General features: G+C 45.6%; 1 protein-coding gene across 1 annotated transcript; it reads left to right on the top strand.

The window, feature by feature from the left end:
• Positions 1-671: 671 nt before the first annotated feature.
• On the top strand, positions 672-21003 carry Tgds (TDP-glucose 4,6-dehydratase). Its single transcript, XM_021181936.3, has 12 exons — positions 672-782; positions 2519-2585; positions 4868-4936; positions 5542-5632; positions 11164-11306; positions 13564-13662; positions 15392-15451; positions 16167-16210; positions 16936-17101; positions 17981-18039; positions 19095-19192; positions 20322-21003. The coding sequence occupies exons 1-12, from the start codon at positions 697-699 to the stop codon at positions 20405-20407; spliced, it is 1068 nt and encodes a 355-aa protein (XP_021037595.1). The 5' UTR covers positions 672-696; the 3' UTR covers positions 20408-21003.
• The last annotated feature ends 1783 nt before the right edge of the window (positions 21004-22786 follow it).

The raw sequence follows: 22786 nt of genomic DNA, 5'->3' as shown, positions 1-22786 counted from the left end.
ATGGTTCTGCATGGTTAGACTCAAGGAATGACTAATAGGATGGCACTCAAACCGAGAACTGAAGGAGGTAAACACTAGTCAGACATCCGAGGAAAGGGCAGGTAGACCAGGGAAGAACACCTGGTAATATAAATAAGAGCAAGAAGAACCAGGATTGGGGCACAGTGAGCAGACAAGAGAAGAGAGTAAGACCTTCCAGGGAACTCTGCAAAACATACTTATCATGATTGCAAGCGGTCTTCGCCTTTTGTGATAGTTATTTACAACAGTGAAACATAATTTTGCAATGCAACTTCCCATTTCCATACTGCATACATTCTAGAGGATTCTGCTCAGCTGGGTGTTAGTCTATGAGCATAGCTGAAGTTCAAAAATGAAGGCACCGATTCAGAACTCCGAATTTCTAGGCACCTATAGTAGTAATCCATGCTGGTGACACTTGTTTAGAAAATATTCCAGACCCTAGTTACCAAAGACCCTAATTTCTCCTAGCTGGTGACAAGCGACTAGAGAGCCCGCGCCTGCGCAGTGCCACTGCCGGCTCCGCCCCTCTTTTGGAGGTCTGGGAGAACCCGGAAGCCTCTGCGACTTCCTTTGAACGTGTCGGGGGCGGGGCACGTCGTAAAGCGTCGTGAAGCTGCTTCCCTCGGTTCTTCAGACGCCGCGCTTTACGGCGCTGGCTCTGCAGAGCTGAAGATGTCGGCTGTGAGCCGGGAGGAGCGCTCTGGTCCTCCCGGCAGCTTCGCGAAGCGGGTCCTGGTGACCGGGGGTGCTGGTTTCATGTAGGTAACGGTGCTGGTGGCTGAGAAGTTTCTCCCCACAAATCCTAACCTTGCCCCGCGGCTCTCCTTGTCTTTTGCACTTTGGGTCCAGGGCTTTGTGGATCCGATATGGGGAGGGTCCCAATGCACAACCCGATGTCCGTCCGGTTTCCCTCACTTTCTGGCCAGCCAAGACGAGGTTGCTACGAAAATGCGACTTCTTTAACACCTTCCCCACAAAAAGGGGAACTCAGGAGTGCCTTGCTGCTGTCCCACCCCCTACCTGCCCGGGGCCGTTTACCACCTGTCACTTTTCTGAGAAGTACACATCAGTTTCATTCCCTTTTCTTCCCGCTCTCTGACAAAGCTCCCGCCAGCAGATGAAGGCCTTTCCAAAAGCTCGCCTCGACACGACGTGAGGATCGTAATCAATCCTATCGCTCCTAAGTGAGATAGATGCAGCTGCATAGAATTTTACAGTCATGGTTTCTGTGAGACTTGTAATGAAAGTCCAAGGTCTTTATCAGATCTAGAAGACACGGGTGCTCGAGCCCTGCTTCCCAACCTAATCTCTTGCTTTTCTGTACCCGCCCACAACCCTCTCAGGCTTCTCGGAGCACAGTAGGTTAGTGCTGCTTCCCGCCTTGAGACAGTTGTACTTCTTTCTTGCATAGGCTGTTAATTTACCCGCATATCTCCTTCAGAGTGCTTATGGGAACACCTTAGGCCACCCATCCACTCAGCACTACCTGAAATTACATTGAGTACTTGTGTTTACTTGTTTATGGCCTTGCCCTTCTTCTAGAGTATAAACTGTGTGAGAGTAGACTGATGTTCATTAAGCTCCCACAGAAAGAAAGGTCAGGGCCATATGGTGAAGGTCTTTTGTAAGAGTTGAGTGGATGGATGCAGGAGCGATCCACAGGAAGTTCTGTCCTTGTAGTGTCTCCTGCATGGGGAGGGGTCAGAGAGTCTTGGTTACTGCCCAAGAACATGCAGTGGGCCTTTTAAATCCAACAGACACTTTGCTGAGAGTAGGTAGCAGGAAGCTGAGATTCACTTAATTAACAGACGTGTACGTGGGGAAATGCATCTACTTGCATGGAAGGGCTGGTTCACAAAGAATGTCCTAGAAAATGAAGGAAAGTGAAGTTTGTCACCAAGAACAAACTTCACCTTCACAATTGGTCAGTGCTTGCCATTACTCCCCTGTTTCTTTTACTGAGATAACTCCATTTCAGGGTCCTCTGAGTTCCAGGAACCACTGTCAGTACCAAGCTCAAACTCAACTATCATTAATCTAGGAAACCTGGGTTTAGTCCAGGGCCCTCCTGAGATTTTAGGCTTACCCAAGCCAACTTATAGTATAGTACCAAGAGAGCAGTTGCTGAAGTCACTGTAAGCATAGGCAAATGACAGTGAGTATGCTGTCATTTGTTATCTGTATAAATCCATCCCAGGCCTTGGAAAGCAAACAGGACTTGTGCAGTTACCCCGGCCAAGTTTTACATTTTCCATGCTCACACTCACGGCATGTGTGGGTGCCATCCTCTGATTTAACTTGCTTTTTCTTCATTCTCAGTGCCAGACAGTTTTATGTGGCACAGGGAAGATATGAGAGTTTGTTTATAGGGTTAAAAGTGCCTGTGTGTGGTGTGTTACCTCTTACTATTTCCGTACCATGCCATGGCTTAGGGGATGTTAAGAATCGAGGGAAGTTAAGGTTTGCCACTCACAAAGATCTCGTCTTCTTGTAGTGCGTCCCATGTGATTGTCTCCTTAGTAGAGGATTATCCCGACTATATGATCGTAAATCTAGACAAGGTAAGTATGCAAATGAGCTTCGTGTGCTAAAATCCGACCTCCATTTACCTCCAAGCCAGGGAGCTTTAGGCAGCAGTGCCAGGGAATGGAAGAGTAGCGCCTGGCAAGACAGGCTGTGTTTCCTGTGTTTTCTGTGTGGTCGTCCCAGCCTCTCAGGGTCTGCATTGTCATGTGTTCGTGCTGCGTTTAATCTTAGGTCAAATTGAAACTTTTATTTTGCTAGCCTACAAACTCAGTGTTTTTAAGTGCAGTGTTTTTAGCCAAAGAAAAGCTTTACCTTTTAAAAAATTCTATATATACTATAATTTTGTGATAACTATTTTGAGAGGGTATTGACTGTTTCAAATTAACTTTGATTTTATAATTGCTACCTCCCAGAAACACCTGTATGCATATTTCTTTTTAGCAGTAGACTATAACGAAAACCAGTTGCTGCGGCACTTGCTTATGATCTCAGCCCTGAGGAGGTCGAGGCAGAAGGATCTGAACTTTAGGGTCACCCTTGAACTGTACAGCAAGTTCAGGGCCAGCCTAGGAACACATGAGATCCTGTCTACAAACAAACAAACAAAACAGTGAAAATAACTTAGTCTTGACAGTCTTGAGGTCATGGTTAAAGTCTCCCTAAAGAGCACGATTCTTTAGTTTAAACAAAAGATACAAATGGTTTTCTTATTTTTATAAAATACAGTGGTAAAAATGTGCAGGCAAAGAATAGCCGTTAACTCTCGGCATATTTTTCCCGTCTTAATGTTCTAAAGAGGTAAGCAGAGTTCTTTTCCCTATCATTCATTTATTTGGGGGCAGGCTCATCTGTGAGCTATAGCTCACATACAGGGAGATCATAGGACCGCTTGTGGGTGACAGTTCTTTCCTTCCCTACGTGACTCCTGGGTTCAGGCTTGGTGGCACGTACCTTTGTACCCACTGAGTCATCCGGCCCACTCTCAAGGTATAGCCCAGGCTGCCCCTTAACTTCTGATTCTTGCATATCTGCCTCTTTAGTAAATCCTTCTACTGTGTAAAACGACAACCAGCAGAGGCAGGTGGATCTCTGTGGGTTCAAGGCCCGCCCGGTCTACATAGGGAATTCCAGGGCAGCCAACGGCACATACTGAAACCCTGTCTCACAGTATATAAATAAAAATAAAAACTAATAAACTATGGGTGGGGGTGTGTGTTCTGCATGTGGGTCATGTGTTTACGAGTGCAGTTGCCCTCAAAGGCCAGAGGTCTTGCATCTGGAACACCAGGCGTGCAGTCACAGGTGGTTGTGAGCCACTGATGTAGTGGTGGGAACCAAACTCAGGTCATCTCGAATAGCAGCTCGTGCTCGGTCCTCTGGAACAGCAAGCAGGTAGTGCTTGTAACCTCTGAGTCATCTCTCCAGTCTCAACTAGCAAGATATGTATAAAGCAGGTGTTTTTATCTTCAGTCGCTTGTTCCTTTCCTGTCAAGAACTAAGCTGCTCTAGCTGCAGCTGCTGAAGGGAGCTTAAGCAGGGACTTTTCTTTCTTTCTTTCTTTCTTTTTTTTAATTAATCTATTTATTTACTTAACGCCCCAATATCAGCCCCCCTCCTCCTAGTACCCTCCTGTCACAGGTCCTTCTCCCATTCTCCCCATTCTCGTCTGAGAAGGGGGTGTCCCCTAAGCCCCTACAAATCGGTCATTGCAGGAGTAGTACTGACGCCAGACAAGGCAGCCTTACTAGGGAATAGGATCCACGGGCAGGCAACAAATTCAGAAACAGCCCTCATTCCAGTCACTGGGGGATCCACATGATGACCAGGCTGCATGTCTGGTATATGCCAGGCCTAGGTCCAGTCCATGCTTGCTCTTAGTTGTTGGTTCTGTCCGTGGGAGCTCTCAAGGGTCCAGGTTAGTTGACTTCTGCTGGTCTCCTGTGCAATCCCTTTCCTCTTTGGAGCCCACAATCCTTCCCCTGACTCTTCCACGAGAGTCCCCGAGTTCCTGGCTGTGGGTCTCTGCATCTGTTTCTGTCTGCTGTTAGGTGGAGCCTCTCAGAGGACAGTTAGAACAGGAACATTTTGAAAGAGAAACTTGTAACAGTGCTGCTCCTGGAGTTTGCTCTTCTGAGAAGTAACAGTGACCTGCTTTTACTTTTAGGAGGTCAGAAATTTTAAAGGCGTAAAGCTGCGTGAAACCTTAGGAAGACTTGTTCTTGTTTCATAGTGTTAAACATGTAATGACCTTTAAACTGACACATTGTAGAAAGAGCTTGCTTTGTCCTGTTTCCTCACCGATATTCTCTCTCTTAAGCTGGATTACTGTGCAAGCTTGAAGAATCTGGAACCAGTCTCTAACAAGCAAAACTACAAGTTTATACAGGTACAGAAGTTTTGTTACGGGCATTTGACAGTGCCTCTTAGTCATAAGCTTTTTGTGTTACAAACATGTTAAAAGTCAGGTAATTCCAGAAGTAGTTCCTGACGTAGAGTTCCGCTTTTAGAGGGGAAAACAGCTGGAATTTGGGGACCTTGGCAGACCTCTGGGTGCTGTGACAATGACGTGGGTCACACATGCAGGCGAGCGCCGGTGCTGTCGGGTTAGTTAGTGGTGATGGCACACTTCCCAGGATCTCTCCAGCTTTTGTGATGTTTTAAATCTGTTTTAGTATTGCTCTCCAGAGGTCCTGGCTGCTCCAGCTTTACAAGTAGGTGATAGAAGCCAGCACAATACTTATTTAGCACAGGTTGGTGCTCAGCAGAACGATTACTTGAAGCATATTTTCAGAACTATTTTGAATTAAATACATGTGTTCTAAGATGTCAAAGAACTACATTGTTTTTACACCTGCCTGGCTGCTTGCCTGACTTGGAGACATCCTCTGTTGAGTTTAGGGGTGAGAGCTGGAGGGGGGTTGAAGTAACACTGGTTATTACAAATGTGAGCACCTAAGAAACCCACCTTTCCATGTCTGCCTTTCCGTGCAGGGCGACATCTGTGATTCTCACTTTGTGAAGTTGCTGTTTGAAGTGGAGAAAATAGATATAGTACTGCACTTTGCTGCACAGACACATGTAGGTAAGCACTGTCTTATACTGTGAATAAATCCCAAGTTCAGGAATAGGTTGACTAAGCAGGAACTTCAGTCTTTGAAAGGGGATATTCCTGTGGCACCAGCAAACGCAGCCCCACACTGAACATTCTGACAGGAAGAATCAGGCTCTGTTTTCGTTGGTTTTTTACGAGGGTTCAGGAATCAGACTTAGATTCTCACGCCTGAGCTGACTGCCACTCCTGTTGTCGATTGAGCCACCGTCTCAGCCCTGATAACTGGCGCTTCTTATAGGTCACGGTCTTGTCATGTGTGTTGACGTGGAGCATTAAAAGTGGCTTTCAAAACTTGGAGTTGAATCAAATTCACACCAATGGTTAATTCTGAAAGGAAGGACTGAGATGAGCCTTTAATTACTGTTTTATGTCATTCCTCTTGAGTGGCGGGTGCCCCAAAGAACATTGTCTGGATCACTGTGTGCATTTGAGATGCTGTTTTAATAAGGCAGGTAGCCTTTCTCCTAGGAAACGCGACATAGATTTAGACGGTTTTAGTTAGATAGGTAATGGTAACGTGGTCACTGGTGTTGCCTCATGCAAGCAGAGGCAGCGCTGCTGCGGAAGCAGCTGGCAGGAGTTGGCAGGAGCGCTCTCCTGCTTCCGCCACACTCGCTCACACCCGTGAGCGATGCACTCACACCTGTGCTTTCCTCTGCTCTTCTCTACGGATTTGCTGTCTACTAGCCTAGTGTGGGCTGTTTTTAAATCTTGCACTACAAGTGTATGTGTGCAAACACACCATGGTGCACATGCATGCAGGATTTTTACATTTTTGTCAGTTTCTGTACTCATAGATACTGGGTGGCTGGTTGTGGGTACTGTGGGTTGTGGTGGCCTGCAGTTGTGTTTTGACTGTTGTTGGTCATTGGGTTGCTCTCACTTCTGGGCACTTTTAAGCATTATTGCTGGGAACTTTGTTGTCCTGGGAACTCTCGTGTCCCTGGCTAGTACACCTTCTGTCTGACGTCTGTCCAGGTCAAGGCTTGCTTGCTTCAGTAGTGAAGATGGCACAAGCAGGTTTGCAGGGCAGCCTCGCTGACGTGCAGCTCCTGTCAGATTGTTTCTCTGCAGCCAACTCTCATTAGGTTTAATTTATATTTCCCCAGATTTGTAGGGAGATTGTGTGGGTTTTATATTTTTGATAATTTACATTTCTTTTATAAAATTCTGTTGAAATTATTTGTCCATTTTTTAAAAAATTGCCTGTTTACATTTTTCATATTGAAATATCTTAACGAGAGATATTTTAGTAAGCAAACTGAGAAGCAGTGATCTCGTCTGTATTCCCGGCTCCCTGAACCTGTATCTTAATGATATCACATTTTCATGTGTGTATGCGATATGTATGTGTGTGTGTGTGTGTGTGTGTGTGTGGTGTGTGCATGGGGGGGGTGGGGAGGAGACATTTGTATGTATGTACATTTGAACAGGTACATGTCCCTGGGCTGGCACATGCAGGAGCCAGAGGAGGACGTCCCATGTCTTACTCTGCTATGCTCTGAGACAGGGTCTCTTACTAGACCTGAAACTCACAGTTTGGTCCAGGTTGGGTGGCCAAGAACTGCTGAGCTCTACCTGTGTCCACTCCCCGGTGCTGGGATTACAGGCATGCGCAGCGTGTGTGTGGTGCTAGATTACAGACATGTGCGGTGTGTATGTGGTGCTGGGGTAACAGACATGCGCAGTGTGTCTGTGGTACTGGGGTTACAGGCATGCGCAGTGTGTATGTGGTGCTGGGGTTACAGGCATGCGCAGTGTGTATGTGGTGTTGGGGTTACAGACATGCGCAGTGTGTATGTGGTGCTGAGATTACAGACATACCCAGTGTGTGGTGCTGGGATTTGAACGCACATCCTCATGCTTGCACAGCAAGTCCTCAAACCCACTGAGCCCACCTCCCCAGCGCTGATCTTTCTTCCTCGGTGATGTGGACTGCCTTGAAATCCTTATAGTCGGCGTGACTCTGGCTGGTCTTTTCTATGCGGTTATTTGTAGCACTCTGTCTGTCTGTGGCTTAGCCTGTGCATGCTGGCTATCGGCACTCTATCCTTGAGCTTCATCCTCAGCCTAGGTGTTCCTTCCTTTGAAAAACCTATGTGGTCGTCCATGGCATTTACCCTCCTGTTGTCTTTCAGAGACTAGCTCGGCATTGGTTTCTTTCCTCCTTCCCTCTGCTGCTTTGGGAGGTAGTGTGTGGGTGGGCACCTTACACAGTGCAATCAGCCTTTCAGAGTAAACTCCACAAACCTTGCCCTCTTCCCAGGCCATGCACCCTGGCTTTGTTTATGCCCAGCCTTGTTTTTAGCCAAGATTTTCAGTCTGCTGTGTTTAGTTTGTTGTTTTTGTTTTGTTTTCAGTTCCACTGTAGATCAGCCTTAGTGTTTTCTACAGCGCTATCTTATGTTGTCAACAGGTGTATTTGAGCTTTGGAAATGATGGTTTTCTCGTTGTCTTTTAATCCAGTCATATGTTTAATCAGAATTCTAAGCAGGTTCTTCATATCAGTTCTTAGGGCACCTGGGGCTTCAGCTGATGCTGGCAGCCAGCCGGGTGCCTTCTTGTTACCCACGGGCTGGGGTCTGCTGTCCCTTCCCTTTTTTATAAGTATCATTGTGAATTCATGGGGTTTCAACACACAGGGGAGACCTGCCTGCCTGCCTGCCATCCTTCCTTCCTTCCTTCCTTCCTTCCTTCCTTTCTTTCTTTCTTTCTTTCTTTCTTTCTTTCTTTCTTTCTTTCTTTCTTTCTTCCTTCCTTCCTTCCTTCCTTCCTTCCTTCCTTCCTTCCTTCTTGTTTTGTTGTTGTTGTTGTTTGTTTTTTGTTTTTTGGACAGGGTTTCTCTGTGTAGCTCTGGCTGTCCTGGAACATGCTGACCTCATACACCCAGAGATCCACTAGCCTTTGCCCTCCAAGTACTGGGATTAAAGAGGTGTGCTACTTTTATTTCTTGTTTGCTTTAGTCGGTTGTGGTGTTTTAGTTTTGGCATTCACACCTACTGTTAGCCACTGGCAGCAGCGTTTGGTTGCCTCTTGCATCCTCTTTGGCATAGCTTTAGTAGCCTTTGACACCGTCCTAATCTCTGGTGAAGCAGGATGTCCTGTGCCTGTCTTCGTGGTTTCCCAGCATGCTTTTGACACTGTCCTGACATGGCTTTATGTAGGCACAAATTTTTCTCAACCTACTTTAATAAGGGTTCAACCTCTCCCCTAGCCCAGCACTCAGAAGAAGTAGTGAAAGAGAAAAGTTATTAGGACTGGGGTCACAGGGAAGTAGACCTGTTTAGAAATAGTTCTTTGGGGGCGAGCCCCATTTTCACCTTCAGGATATCAGCAATTCAGTCCAATAACAAACCAAATATGAGTCAGCAGACCAGTTCACTTGGCAGTCACGACCCACGAACCAGCAAGGGCAGTTCAATCCAGAAGAAACTGCAAGGCTCACCAACCGTTCCGAGTCCACTGCAGAAAACTGCCAGAAACGGCAGGAACCTCAGGAGAAGTTCTTTGGTGCGTTTCTCTCTAGGACGTCACCACAAGTGAAGCCCAACTATACAGTGTAAGGCGGACCAATACATGTGTGCTGTCAGCAAAGACCAGTGATGCAGAGCAAAGTGAACCCGTGCTTGAGCTCCCACTGTCTGTGGGATCACATTTATACTCCTTCCAAACTCACGAATCCTTTCACGTGTCTGCTGTAGCAAAACGTCCTTTCATCTGTGTGCCCCAGCTAAACCTATTTTGATATAATTGACTTTCCAAAGAAACCAGAACTTTCCACTTCAGCTTTTCTTCTGTGTGTCCCCCTAGCGTCAGTCTCCAAACATGGTCACATCCTGATGTGCTAAGTAAGGGCCAGGTGTAGTTCACAGGCTTGGATTTAGGGGATACGTGTACATCAGTGCAGCCTGCGTATCACCAGATTGCCTTCCTCCGATTTAGACTCCATTGTTGTAGACCAGTGGCTCTTAGTCTGTGCGCTCAACACCCGCGAGAGGAGAGTGACCTATCATATAGGGGTCACATATCAGATAGTGTGCATATCAGATACTCGAGTTATGATTCATAACAGTGGCAAAAATAGAGTTAGGAAGTAGCAATGCAGGTAGTTCTCCAGCTGGGGGTCACCACAACACGAGGAACTGTATTAAAGGATCTCAGCGTTAGGAAGGTTGAGACCCACTGCTGTAGCCCAGTATGCAGAAGTGTGTTCATTCACCCTGCTTAGTCTCACCTCCAAAGTATCTTTGCACATTCTGTAAGTACTGAGTGTGTGTTTGCCCACTGCATGTGTGCAGGGATCTGTGGCAGTCCAAACAGGCATTAGATCCCCTAGAACAGGTAGCACGTGGTCATTGGCTACCGTGTAGATGCCGGTTGAATCTGAAAGAACTTAGCCACAGAGCCATCTCCACAGTCCCTGGCTTCAGATATTTATTTTTCATTAGTCTGATGAATAAGAGTTTTAAATTTGAGTTTTCTTTATTATAAGTGAAGTTGAGCATTATTAGCTCAAGGACCATTGTTTACACTATTTGTGTCTTGTATACATGCTACTGCGGGGCTAGTATTACCTGGCTTTATAAATCTTTTGTAGATTGTTGATATGGCCTGTTTATCTCCTGTAAGTTCAAGTAGTTTTCCTACCTTGTCGTATATTTTTTATTTTGTTTCTAGCTTAGGCTTTTCTGTTTTGTTCTTGGGCTCCTCCGCATCCCTGTCCTGGCTGCACTGGGCACCAGCATCACACGTGCTTGTGGGCACTCTTCCTCCACCGATGGACATCCTGTGCCCACACGCCTGTCCTAACAGCCTGACAGTGAGCCATGTGGACAGGGTGCTCCAGGGCCCAGGCTCCGATGTGTGCTGACAGAGGATAGGCAAGGAGCTGGCTGCTGAGGTGCATGCTTTCGCTGGCTGTCTATCTCGGTTGGTAGATTATGTCAGATAATCATTTCTCCTAATTTTCATGTCCCTCCCCATGATGCACCTGGTTTTACTCATAGGTGGCCCAATTATGCATAGATATAAGGTAGTCAATAGGTAACTGACCCTAAGAGTCTACTAGGAGGCCCTTCTTCACCTTCCTGCACGTGCACCTCAGTCCATTCCAGATTGGCCTTTCTGTCTCGTATCCAGGTATATCAGGAATATATTTGAGGAGAAACTATCTAAATGTGGTTATGTTTAGGGGTGGAGAAACTTGTGCTATTGTTCAGAGTTGTGTATGTGTAGTCAGAGGCAGTGCAGCCCAATGCAGGAGGGATTTGGTGTGTTTTAGGTTGCCAGGTGCCAAGTGCAGCATTAAAGCAAGAGTGGGATGCATAGCCAAGAGTAAGTAAGGCGCCAGGCTCCATGCTGCCCTCTTTTGTGCTATTTCCTAACCTGCTGCAGCTGTGGTGAGCAATGGGCAGTGAGCTCTCTGACACCCCAGTCAGTCGGTTGCCATTTGTTTTTTCCTATGAACAGAAGTATTGTAGCTTTTCTCTCGTCTTTTTTAGATCTTTCATTTGTCCGTGCCTTTGAGTTTACGTACGTCAATGTTTATGGTACTCATGTTTTGGTAAATGCTGCTTATGAAGCCGGAGTGGAGAAATTTATTTACGTCAGCACAGATGAAGTTTATGGTGGCAGTCTCGACCAGGTAAGCTTGGGAAGGGCATTCTGCTTACTGGGTACCAGCACGGACGTCTGGCTGGCTGGCTAAGGATGGACGTGTGGCTGGCTAAGGTTCACCTACTGTGTGCAGCAGACCTCACGTGTTGTCCTAGGCTTACAGCACAATGACATCATCTCCGGGGCTGCGGCCTGCCCTGTTCACCCCCTCCTCTGGGCAGGAGACACACTAGAAGGTCAGGGATGAGGAAGCTGGTTTAAAAAAAAAAAAAGCCTCAAAAAAAAAAATCTGTATTCAGGTAACAGTTACTGTATGCTTGCTTCTAACCATTATAGTGGTTAAGATACTGTCTAAATAGTTAACACCCTGTGTAGTCGTGATCTAACCATTATAGTGGTTAAGATAGTATCTAAATAGTTAACACCCTGTGTAGTCGTGATCTAACCATTAGAGTGGTTAAGATAGTGTCTAAATAGTTAACACCCTGTGTAATCGTGATCTTGTACAGATCGAAAGAGTTAATGGCAGTCAGAAATTTAATTAGGTAGAAAAGAGGATGGTTCCTCATATTTCTGAAGTTTTCATCTTCAAATCAGTGTCATGGTTGATGTGTTAGCACCCAACTGTTCCCCAGGAAAACTGCAGACTCCTTTAGCTAAGTATATTTTTGTATAATTTTTTTATTTATTTTATGTATATGAATACACTGTAGCTGTCTGCAGACACACCAGAAGAGGGCATTGGATCCCATCACAGATGGTTGTGAGCCACCATGTGGTTTCTGGGAATTGAACTCAGGACCTCTGGAAGAGCAGTCAGTGCTCTTAACCGCTGAGCCATCCCTCCAGCCCCTCTTAACCATTTCTAATCTATGGACATTTGGTATGGTATTAGCCAGCAGTTGGTTTCTACTTTCTGGATGAGCTTCAGACCCATGTTTATAGAAAGCATTCAACAGTGTCAGGTACTTAGACAGGGTTCCAGTGCTCCAGTCCCAAGGCTATGCAGCTGTCCTTCTATTCAGGAAACTTGACTTATTTATTGATTGCACAAAAAGGATGATACAGAAACTTTCTCCCTCCTATCATTTTGCCTGGTGTCAGTACAGTATATAGCTCCTCTCTATTATAGAGGCTACTCTGATGATCATTTTTATAACTAAATAACTCCATGATTTTGCTTGACGACCCTTTCAGTGGTGAGCTTCAGCCTGCTGCAGCAGTAGCTGTCAACAGCTACCAGAAGATGGACAAAGGCAGTGGCTTATCCTCCCAAGAAGGGCGTAGAGACATTTTAGCCAGGCCTGGAGGCACAGACCTGGTGACCAGGTCTATAGTCTGAGTTTAGGAGGCTGAAGCAAGAGGGTCCTAAGTTAAAAGCTAGCCTGTGTTACTTAGTAACAGTCCGTCTCCAACATAATAAATGACATTGGAGCTGTGGCTCACTGATTAAGAGAACTTTCTGCTCCTACAGAAGGTCCTGGCTTGGTTCCTGATATCTGTGTGGTTGCTTACAATCTGTAACTCCAGTGCTAGGATACGGTGCCCTTGTGTGGTTTCCATGCGTCCCTGTATACATGTGGTGCACTTACACCCATGCATGCACACATATATTTACTAATAAGTAATTAGTTTTAAATGGCTGACAGTATAGGCTTGACTTAAAATGGCCTCCAACCAGCTCAGTAACTTGGATTCCATTTTTTTTCCCCACACACTGGCCTTTTAGGACCTCTGCACTTGTTCTTCCCTGATTAGGATTCAAGATATCCCTGTGTTGGTTTGGGTTTTGTCTTTTTTGAGTCAGGGTTTCAACTCTGGCCTTCGTTCCTCCACCTCCCAAGTGCTGGGGTTGCAGATGTGACCACCAGAGCAAGAGACGGTTTCTTAGATGCAGTAATTGACATTCCACACTGGTAGCATGGCTGGTTTCCATTTTGTTTTGCTACATGTGTCTGTGGAGTACTGAGTATGCACTGTGTATGAGTTGGGGTCAAACCCAGGTCCTCTTTTTTTTGTTGTTGTTGTTTTTTGTTTTTCGAGACAGGGTTTCTCTGTGTAGCCCTGGCTGTCCTGGAACTCACCCTGTAGACCAGGCTGGCCTCGAACTCAGAAATCCGCCTGCCTCTGCCTCCCGAGTGCTGGGATTAAAGCGTGTGCCACCACGCCTGGCTCCAGGTCCTCTTAAATGCGACCTGACTACTCTTGAGCCACATGCTTAGACCTTGTAATATGTTTTCCACTTAGAGCATATGTGTGACTCACATGTGTTCTTTTAAAACTAGGAGTTCGATGAATCGTCCCCCAAACAACCTACAAACCCTTACGCTTCATCCAAGGCAGCTGCTGAATGTTTTGTGCAGTCTTACTGGGAAAGATACAAGGTAAGAGCTCCTCGTGCCGTCTGTGTGTCACTCATGTATGTCTGGAGGCATCTATGTATGTATCTATGTATGTACGTATGTATCTGCCTACCTACCATCTATCTATGAATCATTCATCTATGTATGCGTCTATTTACCTATCTTCCTACTATATATTACCTACACGGCCACCCTCCTCCCTATCATCTATCATCTATTGTGAAAGTAAGTGTGTGTGTGTGTGTGTGTGTGTGTGTGTGAGAGAGAGAGAGAGAGAGAGAGAGAGAGAGAGAGAGAGAGAGAGAGAGAGAGATCTGTAGTATGAATGTGGCAGTCAGAGGGCACCGTGGCATGTGGAAGCCAGCTCTTTCCTTGCATCCTGCCTTCAGGCCATCAGGCTTGGCAGTAAAAAATACTTTGACCATTGTCACCAGGCCTGACTTCTGAAACCTTAAGCCATTAAGTGTGGATGTAAGGTTTAAAATTCTAAGCTGGCTTTGGCATGGAAGACCTGGCTTGAATGTGGGTATAGGGGCTATAAGTATCGAACTCTCACATGGCACGGACAAGGTCTTGTTCAGTTCCCCCAGGAAAGCACTAACCTGGGACATACTTCACCCTGCTTCAGTAATAGAACATTGCAGGTCTAGGAGAAGCAGCACCGGGGAAATCCTACAAGGCCGCTTTCCTGGCAGTGGCTTTCCTGTGTGACTCACAAGTTTGGGCTCTGTACGGAGTAGACTTGTAGACTTATGTCTGGTGGCTCTGACAGTGCCATACCAGAGTTGCAGGGAAACAAGTGCTAGCAGCCCCCGTGCTGAACATCCACTCGCCTTCCCACCAGCCGTGGTCTCGGACTAGGGGAGGGTCAGAAACACAAGCAAGAGGTTCTTCCTGCTCTCTGTGATAAGAATTGATTCAGTGCAGAGAGCCAACTTGGTATCTATCGGGTAACTAAGGTGTAGACTGCTGGAAGCCATCTTGGAAATGATCATGTGGAAGGAAGGCCTCCGTGCTTAGGGAAGGAGCCTGTTCTTCCTGTTAGATGCTCTGCCTTTATCTGAGCCCCATGCTCTCGTGTGTGTGTGTGTGTGTGTGTGTGTGTCTGTGTGTCTGTATCTGTCTGTGTCTGTGTGTCTTTGTGTGTACCTGTGTCTGTGTGGGGTTTTTTGTTTGTTTGTTTGTTTTAAATATGGTCTTATTATGTGGCCTCAAGCTGGCCTCAAACTCATAGATCCACCAGTCTCTGCCTCCTGAATTCTAGTATTAAAAGCATGGACCACCAGGCCTGACTTTTAAAAGACAAAAAAACGGGTCTCATTACATAGCTCAGGCTGGCTGTGAGCTAGGAATCCTCCTGCCTTCGCCCATGAGTGTCAGGAATACGGGTGCGAGCCGTCTTTCTGAGACTTACCTCTTGTTGGAAGAGTCGGGGTGGCAGTGGAGGTTGTCACAGAAGCTTCTACGTCACTCCTCCTCAACTGTAGGTCTGCAGTCATCAGCACAGCTGCAGAGGAAGCTTTCCTCACTTCACTGTCAGCTGGAGCATGGGGTGGGAGGGTCTGAGAGGACACAACGGGAAATTCCCAAATGATCAATAAAAACACACACACCCATACCTACCTACCTACCTACCTCAGACAGACCCTTCAGTATGTGCTGATAATGGGTCATTTAGGCACCAGTGTTTTGAAACTTTGTATATTTTAAAATAACCCGGTTGTCACTGATGTTGAATATTTATTCTAAGTTCCCAGTTGTCATCACAAGAAGCAGCAATGTCTATGGACCACATCAGTATCCAGAAAAGGTAAACGTTATTTCTAAATTCGTAGTGGTTTTTACTGGTTGTAGTTATTGAAAATACTCTCCCTCTGAGTGGTCATCTCTCTGAACTAGTCTGTGCTGTGGCTGCATAATTGCATGCACTATGCAGGCTGCCTTCAGGCTTACACAGCCTGGAGACAGCAGCAGCTTGGTACACTGCAGCTGCCATGCCTTTAGGTCTTACAGCCGTTGTCTTTAAAGTGGGGATGCAATGAAAACACAGGAGTTTTAGGGTCCAGTGTGAGGATGTGTGTGGCCACGTGTTGTCTTCCTTGGATTCTAAAGCACCATACAGCACTTAAGACTGTCTGCAGATGTGTCCGGGCATACAGAAGTTAAAGGCCAATTAGGCAGTGTTGTGGGGAGCTTGGACTTACTGTGTGGGTGCTTATACATAAGGGACAAAGTGAGATATGACGCCTGCCTGCCGCTATGTGAGAAGTCACCAAAGAGGTGGCGAGCGCTGGCTGCAGACTTCTGAATTCCTGTGATACCTATCGTTTGATTATAAAGTTTTTATGAAATCACAAACTACCTCAAAGTTCTCTTACTCGCCAAATATTGTATTTTTTCATGAATTTAGGTTAAAAGAATTGGAATGTATCCATATACATATAACATAACTTTTAATATTACATGTTTAAATTCATATTAATGTCATTTACAAAGTCTGAAATGACATCTAAATATTCTTCCAGGTTATTCCAAAGTTCATATCCTTGCTGCAGCACAACAGGAAGTGGTACGTTGTTTACTTTTGCATTCATGTGCCGTCTGCTCAGTAGGAATCCTGGAGCCACAGAGGCCATGGGCTCAGCATTCAGCCAGCTCAGGAACGCTTGCTCCACTTCATGTGGTGTGTTTCATAACTAAACTGTCCTCAGAGGTTACTGAGGTAAATTCCAAAGTTATCTGCTGTAGAAGTTTGAATTTGAAAATCAAGTTTTGACATCTGTCTGGCTTCATATTTCCAGATGATTAGTATAAAACTAACATTTTCCCTTCCCTTACGCATTATTCTTAGGTTGTGGACCTTAAAGGCAGGCCTTGTACGTCCTAGGCAGGCACTCTGCTAACAAGCTGCCGCCCCAGCTCCATTCCCAGCCCTGTGACTTCATTTGTAACTTTTGAAGTTGCTTAGGCTGGCCTTGAACATGGAGCCTCTTGCCTCAGCCCCCCGGGGGCTGGAGTTACAGTTCTGTGCAACCCCATCCAGCCTAGGTATTTTTTCAAAATGAATTGATGGTGTAAAACTAACAGATATTTTTTAGGGATCCGTGTTTTCCACTTTTTAAATGAGGAATCCTTCAGAAGTTTGGGTACATATAAGAAATGGGGATGAAAATTTAAGGGAATTGATTTGTTCGTTCAGAGATTTCCAGGACCTCTGGCAGTGGCTTCCTCAGCACTGAGCTGGCCGTGGCTTAGTCCTGCACCTTATAATTCTGCCTCCTTTAATCCATTTAGCTGTATTCACGGATCAGGGCTTCAAAGGAGAAACTTCCTTTATGCTGCTGATGTGGTGGAAGCCTTCCTCACTGTCCTCACAAAGGGCGAGCCAGGCGAGATCTACAACATCGGGACCAACTTTGAGATGTCGGTCGTCCAGCTTGCGAAAGAGCTAATACAGCTGGTATGTCAACTATGGAGGGCGCTGGCAAGGCTGTCCCCGAATTCGTGGCAGGAATGAAGAATTTAGTTAGTAACTGTGCTACTTACGTTCCTGTTGCTGTAGTGAAACAAGCGACTTGAGGAGGGGGTGGGGGTGCGCATGTGTGCACGTGCATGCGTGCATGTCAGGAGCAAGGGATAACCGGATGTGGGGGCATGGCTTGAAGGCAAGAGTAGGAAGTTGGCCAGATGCATTTTCATCCACAAACAGGAAACAGAAGGAAGACAGAACAGAACGTGGGGCGAGACTGTAAGACCTGAAAGCCTGATGTCCTCTGTTGGGCACAGCCTCCCCTGCTGAAGTCTCTGTAGCATCTCCAAGCAGTGCCACCTGTGGGGGATCAAGCATGCAAATACACAAGCGAATAGGGGACATTTCTCATGCAAACGACCACTGAGTCACTGTATACCATTCACTTAACTAAAACTGAACACGTGGGAAAATAATTCATAATTATGTGTACCATGCACCTTCATGTGAGGCGGCATTAGTTCTTCAGGGAAAGAACGCCTTCTAGCTGTAAGATGTACTGAGCTTCAGAGCTGGGAAACACTGTAGTCAGTCACAGAGCAGTGAGTGGAGCATAAACAATTGCGAGGCCGCAGCATGAACGTTCATCCTAGGCGTTCGCCCATCTCCCATGCTCATGCAGTCCGTGTTCTTGATGAGGTCTGTGGACTAAGTGTGAGCTATCAGGATGGAAGAACCTTTGCTGTCCTCCTGCTCCCTCCCGCTGTGAGGCAGTTGTCTTTCTCCTCTGCTTCTGTCAGCTATTAAATACAGTTGTTGCTCCGGGTTCTCATTTTGTAACATGGCTCAGAATTCTGCTTCATTTGACAGATCAAAGAGACCAATTCAGAGTCTGAAACAGAGAGCTGGGTGGACTACGTGAGTGACAGGTGAGTGGACTATGTGAGTGACAGGTGGACTATGTGAGTGACAGGTGAGTAGACTATGTGAATGACAGGTGGATGGACTGTGTGAGTGGCAGGTGGATGGACTATGTGAGTGACAGGTGAGTAGACTATGTGAATGACAGGTGGATGGACTGTGTGAGTGGCAGGTGGATGGACTATGTGAGTGACAGGTGAGTAGACTATGTGAATGACAGGTGGATGGACTCTGTGAGTGGCAGGTGGATGGACTATGTGAGTGACAGGTGAGTAGACTATGTGAATGACAGGTGGATGGACTCTGTGAGTGGCAGGTGGATGGACTATGTGAGTGACAGGTGAGTAGACTATGTGAATGACTGGATAGATTCTGTGAGTGACTGGTAAGTGGACTATGTGAGTGACTAGTGAGTGGACTGTGTGAGTGATAGGTGGATGGACTCTGAGTGACAGGTGAGTGAACTACATGAATGACAAGTTGGAACATATGATGAAGATGGTGAAGCCATAGGTGCTTATACAATGTATGAACTCGTCAGAAAAATAGTTTAACTTGTGAATTTTCTTCCCAAGCCTAAGTGTCATAGAGATTAAGGACTGCACTATTTCTAGCTGTGGGCTTCAAGTTGTAGGGACTCTTTCCCAGTGTGGAGTTTCCTCCCGTGTGAAATCTGGCGATTATCTCCTTAGAAAAGTATTCTAAGTTATAGTTACAATATAGACAAAGATTCTTGTCCTAAGCTTGACACCCAAGAATCCTAAGTTACTTACATTTGTGTGATTTATTTCTTCACTCATCAGACATTTATTATTTGTCTTCTATATGTTAGGTACTTCATTTGCACCTAAATTATGGTGAAGTAAGTTCTAGAAAGGATAGGCTATAGAGAATGTCAGGCATTGGTAGTTATGGGTTTTATATGTTTATAAAATGTTTCTACAATAAGCATGCCTCCAGGGTGATTTTGTTGTAATGTGAATTATGAAGACGTGTGCGTGTGCGTTCTGTCTCAGATGTGCAAATGTGTATTCAGTGTCATCTTAAATCTTTGCCTTCCAAGACCTCACAATGACATGAGATATCCAATGAAGTCTGAAAAAATTCACAGTTTAGGATGGAAGCCCAAAGTGCCATGGGAAGAAGGAATAAAGAAAACAGGTATGTAGTAACGTGATCATCTGGGGAGGGAGCAGTGCAGACCAATGGAGGGAAAGGCCGCTCATTTCCAGAACACCAGACTGATTAGGGCTCTGTGAGGATCGGCCGCACTCCCAGCTGCTCAGCCTCGTGTAGATCAGTTGTCTCCTGAGCAGTGGGTGCTCAGTAGGCTTAGCTCTCACTGCTCTTCCTGAGCCTGCCTGCCTCTCCGAGCTGATTCTGGGTGCTCAGCTCTTCATTTCCCTCTTGATCCCAAGTCCCCTTCTCCTGCAGCCTGCTTCTCCCTTGATGACCTGAAAATAATGATCCGTGTTAAGGTCAGTGGGAGCTTAGGTTTGAAGAAAGTTTCTGTAAATTCAAAATGTACATAAAACCTAGTAAAATAAGACTCTGTGTGTGTGTGTGTGTGTGTGTGTGTGTTAAAACTATTTGGACCCTGACCTGACTTTAATCCCAGCCTTCAGGAGGTAGAGGCAGGAGGATCTCTGAGTTTGAAGCCAGCCTGGTACATATATATAGCAAATTTCAGGCTAGCTAGAGCTGCATTAGTGAAACCCTGTCTCAGAAGACAAAGAACAAAACAGAGCAATAAAAAAATCTATTAGGAATTGTATTTGTAGAAAAGGATTTTCCCACATGTACAAAAGAGTCCTGATTCAAAACTTTAAATACAAAATACTTGGGTCAGGTGCTAAAAAAGCAAAGGCAAAGAAACTTCCATTTTTAACTAAACTTGTAGTTCTTACTGGAAAAGCTTATAGTGCACACCGTAAACTGATGTCACCTGTTTGTAGAAAGAGCTGTCATCTCATGCTTCCTGATCCCCTGTCATTGTGAATGAAGATGAGCAAGCGTCCCCTTTTTATACAGTAACTTTAAAGCCAGCATGAATGGCTTAGGTCTTTCACTGGACATTACTAACATCCAAGCGTCTTCTGCGTTACCCTCGGGGGTGGGGCTCTGTGCTGCAGGACACACCCATAGCTACTTCCCAGAATTCCTGGGATGAGTCACCTGCTTTCACCTCAGCTTGAAGAAGGGGCTTTGCTAACATAGTAGGGCCTCAGGAAATGCTGGTTTTAAATGATGTCTGGTTTTAAATTTTTCATTGTCTTGATTTTCTTGCCAGTTGAGTGGTACCGAAAGAATTTTCACAACTGGAAGAATGCAGAAAAGGCATTAGAGCCCTTTCCAGTCCAGCCACCATTTATGTAACTGCCGTTGCAGAGACGAGGACATCATCCTACCTCAGCCAGCGATGTGAATCAAGTGCCTAAAAGCAGTGCCATCTTCTCTCCTGGGCTGCTCGCGATGCCCTCAGCACTGGGTGGGATAGAGTCTTCAGCAGTTTCAGTATTGATCCAGCATTCACTGTGGAGATTCCCTTGGCCAACTTCTCCTAGAACTCAGGCAGTGGCCCAGCAGGACAGGGCCCTGGCTCTGAGAACAAAGGCAGGAAGTGGTACTTCGTGATGGCATCCTGGGCTGCTTTGGACTTCTGCCGGCTCCCAGCCTTCCCCAGTACCTGGTGATCTCAGATATTCTGTCCTGCCAGTCTTTCCTAGGGTCTGATGATGTGAAAGTTGAGCAAAACACAAGACTAGCACTTTTAAACTTTTGATAATTGTATAAAATTAAGTTAAATGGATTTTAAAGGTAAAATGTAAATTTCTTACATTTTTAAAATCAGTTGTTAATTTTATATAACCCGTATCAGAAATTTTATCATGTATCTACAACTTATAATGGTTTTATTTATGAAAGTGTCCATATATTTTAATATATTAAATGCAGATTGTGGCTTTTTTTTAGTAATGTCTTTTTATTTTGTTGTAATTTTTTAAAAAATAATCATGCATTTTTAATCTCTTTATCCTAAAGATTTCAGTGCAACTTTGAAAAGTAACTGAGCTGATACTGGGTGGGCAAAAGTAAAGGTTGCTCTGTTGTGAATGTAGATTTCATCTTAGGGTTTCCATGGCTGTAAAGAGACACTGTGACCACAGCAGCTTCTAGAAAGGGCATTTCACTTTGGCTGACTTACAGTGTCAGAGGTTCAGTCCATTATCACTGTGTGGCATGCAGGCAGACATGGTACTAGAGGACCCAAAAGTTCTACATCTTGATCCAAAGCCAGCCAGAAGGAGTCTGTATGTCACACTAGGAGTAGCTTGAGTCTAGGAGACCTCAAAGTCCTATACAGTGACACACTTCTTCCAACAAGGCCACACCCACTCCAAGAAGGCCATACCTCCTGATAGTGCCACTCTCTATGGGCCATTCATACAAACACATTAATGTGGTGGTATCCATTCCTTGTCAATTTGACACACAATCATATCTCCTTATGAATAAATGAAAATGCTAACCAGGTCATCATGATGCCCAACACAATGTAACTATACCTTTTACAGCTGCAAATGCATACGCAATAAGCTTAGCTGAGTGGGACCTTGCCCCAGGGTCACCACTCCCTTAATTCTATTTAATATCCTAAAACTCAGAATTTAGTTCTGTTCTGCTTCCTGGTGCCACTTTAACCCTTAAACCATAAATTTTGTATTTTCCTTCCTCAACTTTCTACGCTTGATTAAAATGTTCTTCACAAGAGTGAACTACAAGACAAAGTCCATGCTGGGCTCTTTTGAGACTTCTTTTGTCCGTGAGATTAATCTGAGTCTCTTCACTTTCGCCTCAGGCAGACTCTTCAGGCAAGGGCAAAAAGCAGATCACATACTTCCAACATTACAGGGTATACATTATCATTCTAAAACATCATAGTGAGGAAACACTGAACCAAAGCAAGATTAAAACCAGTTGGGCAAACTCCAAACTCTGCTTCTCCATGTCTGATGTCCAACTCCTTTCAACGTTGTTGACTGCGACACAATTGTTTCTCCTGGGCTGGTTCCACTCCCTGTTAGCAGGTTTCCCATGGCTCTGGCATCTCTAACATCTTGGGGTCTGCAAGGCGATTTCAGTTCCACCACTTCTTATTCGAATATCTGAGATCCACACATGATCTTCTGGGCTCCTCCAATGGGTTTGGGTCACTTTTCCAGCTCTGCTCTCTGTAGTTCTAAGCTCTGGCTGACTCCACTGCTGCTGCTGTTCTTGTCATCCCATGGTAGTGGCACCTCTAATATGCTGGGGTCTTCTGCTGCATCTAGGCTTCACCATTAGCCCCTCATAGGCTCTCTTCATGGTGCCAAACCTCAACTGCTTTGCATGACCCCTTCAGTCCTGGGCCTTCACCAATGGCCTTCCCTAGTTTCTCATATTGTCAAGTCTCAGTTGCTTGTGTGACCCCTTCATGACTTCAAAAACAGTACCAGCTGGTGATTCATACATTACCAAGTCCAGCTGCCAGAACGAGGTACAACCTTGGTTATCTCTGGAACACAGCTTTGTGCTCTCAGAAAACATTCCAGAAGATGTCACCTCAGTGATTCTGGTCTCTTCTTAATCACTGCTAGCTAATCTATTAGCTCCAGCTAACAACCATCAGTTGTCCTAGTAACAGTCCCCTTCTACTTTTGACTTTAGAGGTAGAGCCACATGGTCTAAGCTGCTTGCCAGGGCTGGAACATGGTC

The sequence above is a fragment of the Mus caroli genome, unplaced genomic scaffold (genome assembly GCF_978045245.1).
Source record: "Mus caroli unplaced genomic scaffold, Mus_caroli_1 scaffold_12, whole genome shotgun sequence".
NCBI classification, from domain to species: domain Eukaryota; kingdom Metazoa; phylum Chordata; class Mammalia; order Rodentia; family Muridae; genus Mus; species Mus caroli.
This window is presented reverse-complemented; position numbering and strand designations above follow the sequence as displayed.